Here is a 5,908-nt window from a genome sequence, read left to right on the forward strand (position 1 = left end):
GGCCTGGTCCTGGAGGCCTGGTCCTGGTCCTGGAGGCCTGGTCCTGGAGGCCTGGTGTCCTGCAGCTCTTAGACGTCTGTCTGGTCCAACACACTTAAGATCCAACAGCTGAATCTCCTCCAGGTTCTCCAGGAACCTGCTAACGACCTCAGTATTTGCCTCAGGTGTGTTGAAGTGGAGACGCATCTAAAAGATGCAGGAGATCCTGCAGGCCTGGAGCTGCCCACCCCTGATTTAGACCATTTAGTTACTGGATGTGTTTGTTCAGTAAAACATTTTGGTAGTTTTATGGCCAAACTAACAGATATTAAATTGAAAACAAAAGAAAGTCACTTGTTTTGAACCTAAAAAATATTATAAAGTTTTTATTGAAAATCTCCTGCAGAGACAAACAGAAAGTCTCCGTCCGTATCAGAGCTGCATCCAGCGGCCACACAAAGCCACGCCAGGGGCCACTGATGGCCCCCGGACCGCACGTTGGACAGCCCTGGTTTAAACTGGATCTGGTTCTGGCTGGCTCAGAAGGTCTGGGTCGCTGGATGTGGTTCTGTATGAAGCCAACCGGCTGCTATCAGAACCTGAACTTGGCCAGGTGATTATTGATTGATCGATTGGCTTTTTGGAAATATTTTTATCTCTCTGATATTATGACTTTATTCTCATACAATTACGACTGCAGACCAGAACCAGATCAGTTCTGGTTCTGTTCTGCAGAGACCCTAAGTGATTCATTGATTTGTCTTCAGCTGGTTCTGGCTGTGATCCATTCAGTGACCTCTGACCTTGCACCCCCAGGTCCGGTTCTGTGACGAGGTGGAGGAGTTCTTCGCCAGCTGCGGTGAGGAGGAGGACCGGCGCGGCCCGTGGGAGGAGCTGGCCCGGGACCGCTGCCGGTTCCGGCGCCGCTGCCAGGAAGTGGAGCACAGCATCGGCTTCTGCCTGGCGCCAGCGCACCGCCGGCGGGTCTACCAGGGACTCTCCGCCCCCTCTGACTCCTGACCCGGGCCCGGTTCCGACCCGGTTCCGACCCGGTTCTGGTGCGCAGGTCGGACTTTGAATAGCTGCTGCTTTCACCAAATCACTACAGAGCCATCAGAGGCCGGTATCAGCCCCGCCACCTGCTGGTTCTGGTTCTGGTTCTGCTCTGACCAGCAGGTCCAACGTTTGAAGGAATTTTGACTTTATTAAAAATTAGTGTGTTGCCAATTAAAAGTTTATTTTAAGGATCTGGGCTCTAATTAAAACCTGAGCAGGTGTGTTAACGAGCTGCTTAACGAGGGGCGGAGCCAGCTGGTCCCCTTAAAGCCAAAGAAGAAGAGTCAGTGTTCTGGTGCTGCTGGGCATCACTGAGGTGTTAAACGTCCAGCAGAAGGAGCTCATTGTTCAAGCGGGTCCGGTTCTGGTTCTGATCCAGTCTGGTTCCGTCAGAGGAAGATGATGTGAGGTGGTGAAGGTGTGTTCCTGCTCTCCGAGCGGCCCTGAAGGCAGCAGCAGAACCTGCACTATGGGTTTGGTTTCCATAGCAACCATCAGTCGCTGCCTTCAGGGTCCGAGAAAGTGTGGGAATTCTGAGATTCTAACAATATTTTGATTCAAACTGAATTTATTTCTCAAAGTTTTAAATACCAAATGTATTTTATTCAGTTTAACTCCAGGCTCACCGATAACCAGTGGATCCAGTCCGGTTCTGACTGGTTTTGGAGGCTCAGCTGATGATCGGTTTGATTATTAAACTCCACAGGTGTTTGTTAAATCATTATTGGAGAGAATGGATCTGCAGGACACTGACAGGTAGAGTCTCCTGGTACGTTCACTGACCCGCAGCTGAATGGGACGTTCAACAGATGCAAGTACAGGAAGCGGAATCTGCTCCATCATGTTCAGGACTGAAAATATTGATCAGAGTGAACCTCCCGGTTTGATCAGGATCTTTGGTGGTATTTTAATCAGAGGAAGGTTTTATTTTTCTAACTCGTAGTTTGATTGGAGCTCACTGGTTCTGCTGCTTCATCTCCGCCCGGATTAACGATGAGCTAATAAATAATCGCTGTTGATCGAATCGGAGTTCTGTCTTATTTCTGTTCAAAAAACAGAATATATCTGAATCTTATAGCTCTGGCTACCACTTAGGAAGCTCTATAACACCAAAATATTATCTGGAGGCATGAATATTTAAATACCTGTGTTTGATGCCACCATTGGTTTATTTTTAGTGGTGAGACGTTATAGCTCATAGAAAATGGAAAATAAAATGAACGAAAAATATAAATGTGAATTATATCCAGCAATAATATCACAGTTATGTTTTTCTGATGTCATATATGACTAGAAAATACCTATAAATACTTTAGCTACTCTACATGAATGTGAAGCAAATTATAAATGTTAATACATTTGTTAATACGTAACTTAGTTTTTATACTTTTGACCCATTTTCATTTTGAAAGTTGCAGTGACATCTAGTGGCGATAAAATAAAACTACATTCTGTACAGATTCCACATAGTGCAGCATATTACTGTAAAAAAGTTCAAGTTTGGATACAAACATCAACATTTGCTCAGATCGTTCGCTTTCCATATTTCCCATCAGCCACAATGTTTCAAGATGGCCACCGGTTTTGACCTTTTTAAACTAATTACCATAAAATGTTCCCCATTTTCATGACTTTAATGAGTTTTATATTGCATGACATGTTTTCATTTTGATAATCATATTTATACAACTGTAAAGTAATAATATAGTAAAAGCAGAAACTTAGGACTTTGCTGTTAGCGAGTATCACAACTGAGACAGTCATCTTAATGGTTAATGTTTAATGTGTTTGGCATTAGCTAGTAGCATTAGCTTGTTTTTTACATGTGTTTAGCACTAGTGAAGCTAAGACTCTTGCTAATCAAATCAGTGGTTAGTGAAGCTAACTCTTTGGTTAGGTGTGCCCATCACTGGTAATTACTTCTTCCAATTTAAGTGCAAACATATTTTCTCCATTAAAATTATGGCAGCCATTTTGAAAAAGCAAACATAAACTCAAGAAAATATGTCCGATTTCTATGGATCATAATATGTAGGTTGAGATCTGACACCAAACACGGTGATTTCAATTTTAGTGCAAAAAGTTATTTTTCATGGCAACCATCTTGAAAAATGGTCGCCATCTTGAATTTTTCAAGGTTTTTTTTGTTGTTGTTTTGTTTTGTTTTTCCCATCAGACTTTCAGGAACAAACTGCAGGTGGCGCTGTCCATTTAGAATCTGTCCTCTGGAGGTTTACAATCTAGAGTCGCTGACGTCATCCCTCTGCGCTCTGATTGGTCGTCCAGGTGAACGGGCCGTTCAACACGCCTGCATCTCTCCACCCCTGTCCGGGCCAGAAGACGTCCCACTGCCTGGCTCCGCCCCTTCACGCCCATCTTCCTCCATGTCCACCAGTCTCTGCAGGTACTTGATGTACCTGATGGCGGCGCGCAGCGTCTCCACCTTGCTGAGCCTCTTGTCGGCGCTGTGGCCCGGCAGGTGGTCCCGCAGCTTTGCGTAGCCCTGGTTCACGCACTTGACGCGCTGCCGCTCGCGCTCGTTACGCTTCTGGATGAACGCCGGCTCGAACGGACACTCATAGACGCTGAAGTGCCCATGGTGGTGGAAGGGGGACAGGTAGGGCAGGATGCCGGCGGGACCCCTCAGGGGGCCCTTGTACAGGCTGAGGGCAGCGGGGTCCACAGCGGGGGGGTAGAACAGGAAGGGGACGGAGGCGGACAGAGACTCGGAGTGCTGAGTTCTGCTCCGGTCCTCCCGGCCAGCAGGGGGCGACGCAGCGAAACGGTCGAAGAGCGACTGAGAGAAGGCGGAGCTCATCGTACAATCGAGCAATCAGGAACGAGGACAGCTGATTGGATCAGAGGAGCTTCATGATGGTCACCTGCGGAAACACAGAGGGGTCAGTTTACGGCATCTCCGCCAGGGGGCAGACATGAGGAGATGACCTTCACGAAGCAGGAAACTACGACGATGCGTTGTTTTTTTCCAAATGAGACTCATAAAATATCTAAAGCAATTAATTGTGTGATAAACTAAAAGGAGGTAAATAATTGATCGTTTTTCTCTTTCTACTGAAAACTGGATGACTAAAGTCTTCAGTCTGGAGGTTTGGTGTGATGTTTGTTTACAGATACTTCATAATTAATTAGCTTTATTTTTTGTTTCTTCCAAAGTAAAGTATTTATTTACTTTGTCCAGTTGCAGTGTTAAATGAATGTAAAGTTTATTGATCTTTGACAATGTGATCAATTTATATACCATTTATATAATGATGATAAACTATAATATTATCGTTTATCACACAATAACTTCTGGGACAATTTATCGTCCAGAAAAATGTGTTACGGTGACCGGCCTAACTGAATCTGACGTTTTCTCTGCAGTAACGGCCCAGTTCCATCTTTTCCACTTCCAGATGTGCAACTGAATATTTCATAGCTTTCAAAGCGTCTGCAGTCTGAACGGTCATGTTGCATTTTATCCACTTTTACGTCATTTACAAGAGACGTGTGTTATAATTTGATAAATATGGACGCAAAGAATGGCTGGAAATGATAATAACGACCTGGTGACCTGGTGACCTGGTGACCTGGTGACCTGGTGACCTTGCCGTCTTTACTGCAGTGAAAGGAGCGCTAGGTTCTTCTGTTCATGCAGAAACCGTTCACACACAGGTCTGATGGCGATTGCATTTAATTAGTAGCAGGAATGACCAGCAGCTGGTCCAGCTGGACCGGTACCAGTTGATCTTCCTCAACACAGACAGAGGAAAGTCAGCATTGGACAACTGCACCAAATAATTTCCTCTTCCTGCTCAGTTTCCATGACGACCATTAGTTACTATCTGCATGCTGACTGGTTGCACCATCACAAACATCGACTCTACTGGTCTTTAACTAGGCCATCAGGACGTACCAGGAGATGTGAGTGTCCAGTTGAGATGTTAAAATCTTAACGTTTCTCCAAGCTAAAGACTCGACGAGCATCTACAGAACGAGGATGCCCTGATAAATCGTCCTGGGAGATCGGTGATCGGCCGATACTTAATCGTCCAGAAAAACCTGGACAGTTCACTTTACAGTTCATGTGAAGTGAACTGGTTCACTTTACATGAACCAGTTCTGAGCTGATCTCATCCAGGTCTAAAAATCAGCCACTGTCACCACATTTCAGACAAAAAAATCGGCATCAGCCAAGATTGGAATCGTTAGTTCAGTCAGTCAGAAAACTGGAGTTTCTATACAGAACCAGAACTAAAAACTGTTTCATCAGGAATCTGCTGGTTCCTCTCCAGAACCTTTGAAACAAATCAGAAGTGTTTAGAAAAGATTTCCTCAGAAATAAAAACCAGATGATTGGTTTGTCCTGCTAAATATAAATGGAACCTCACAGAACCTCACAGAACCTCACAGAACCGCACAGAACCTCACAGAACCGCACAGAACCTCACAGAACCGCACAGAACCGCCTGGTGTCTCACCTTCAGATGGAGCTGCAGCAGATCCTCCTTCAGTTCCTCTGGGTCTCTGAGTTCAGGATGGAAAGATCCGACTTTACCTGCTGAAGCTCCGCCCTCACAGGTGTGTGTGTGTGTGTGTGAGAGAGAGAGACAGAGAGAGACAGAGAGAGACAGAGAGAGAGACAGAGAGAGAGAGACTCTGTCACTTTGGAAACCAAACATCAGATTCTGCAGGTTTTTCTCTGACGAACATTCACTGCTCTGATCAGACGTTTCATGGTGAGAACCTTCACTTTGGTATTGACAAGTCCTCCCAGTGTGTCCCAGTCCTCCCAGTGTGTCCCAGTCCTCCCAGTGACTCCCAGCGTGTCCCAGTGTGTCCCAGTCCTCCCAGTGTGTCCCAGTCCTCCCAG

The 5,908-nt window shown here is 45.6% G+C and overlaps 2 protein-coding genes across 2 annotated transcripts in view; one reads left to right on the forward strand and one right to left on the reverse strand.

Moving 5' to 3' along the window:
* ppp1r15b (protein phosphatase 1, regulatory subunit 15B) overlaps positions 1–2,059 on the forward strand; it is a 5,319-nt gene extending 3,260 nt beyond the window's left edge. Inside the window, exon 2 of the mRNA XM_008408243.2 lies at positions 796–2,059. Within this exon, the coding sequence (XP_008406465.1) occupies positions 796–999 (204 nt within the window). The 3' untranslated portion in view covers positions 1,000–2,059. The remainder of the gene's footprint in view (positions 1–795) is intronic.
* Positions 2,060–2,628: 569 nt separating this feature from the next.
* Positions 2,629–5,554, reverse strand: LOC103464250 (achaete-scute homolog 5). The gene is made up of 2 exons (XM_008408242.2): positions 5,517–5,554; positions 2,629–3,917 (listed from the first exon to the last, which is right to left on the reverse strand). The coding sequence occupies exon 2, from the start codon at positions 3,851–3,853 to the stop codon at positions 3,335–3,337; it is 519 nt and encodes a 172-aa protein (XP_008406464.1). The 5' UTR covers positions 3,854–3,917; positions 5,517–5,554; the 3' UTR covers positions 2,629–3,334.
* Positions 5,555–5,908: the final 354 nt, after the last annotated feature.

Source organism: Poecilia reticulata, linkage group LG5, assembly GCF_000633615.1.
Source record: "Poecilia reticulata strain Guanapo linkage group LG5, Guppy_female_1.0+MT, whole genome shotgun sequence".
NCBI lineage: Eukaryota > Metazoa > Chordata > Actinopteri > Cyprinodontiformes > Poeciliidae > Poecilia > Poecilia reticulata.

Excerpts from the sequence above, each read along its gene's own strand:
- LOC103464250 (XM_008408242.2), bottom strand. The coding sequence starts at position 3,853 with ATGAGCTCCGCCTTCTCTCAGTCGCTCTTCGACCGTTTCGCTGCGTCG.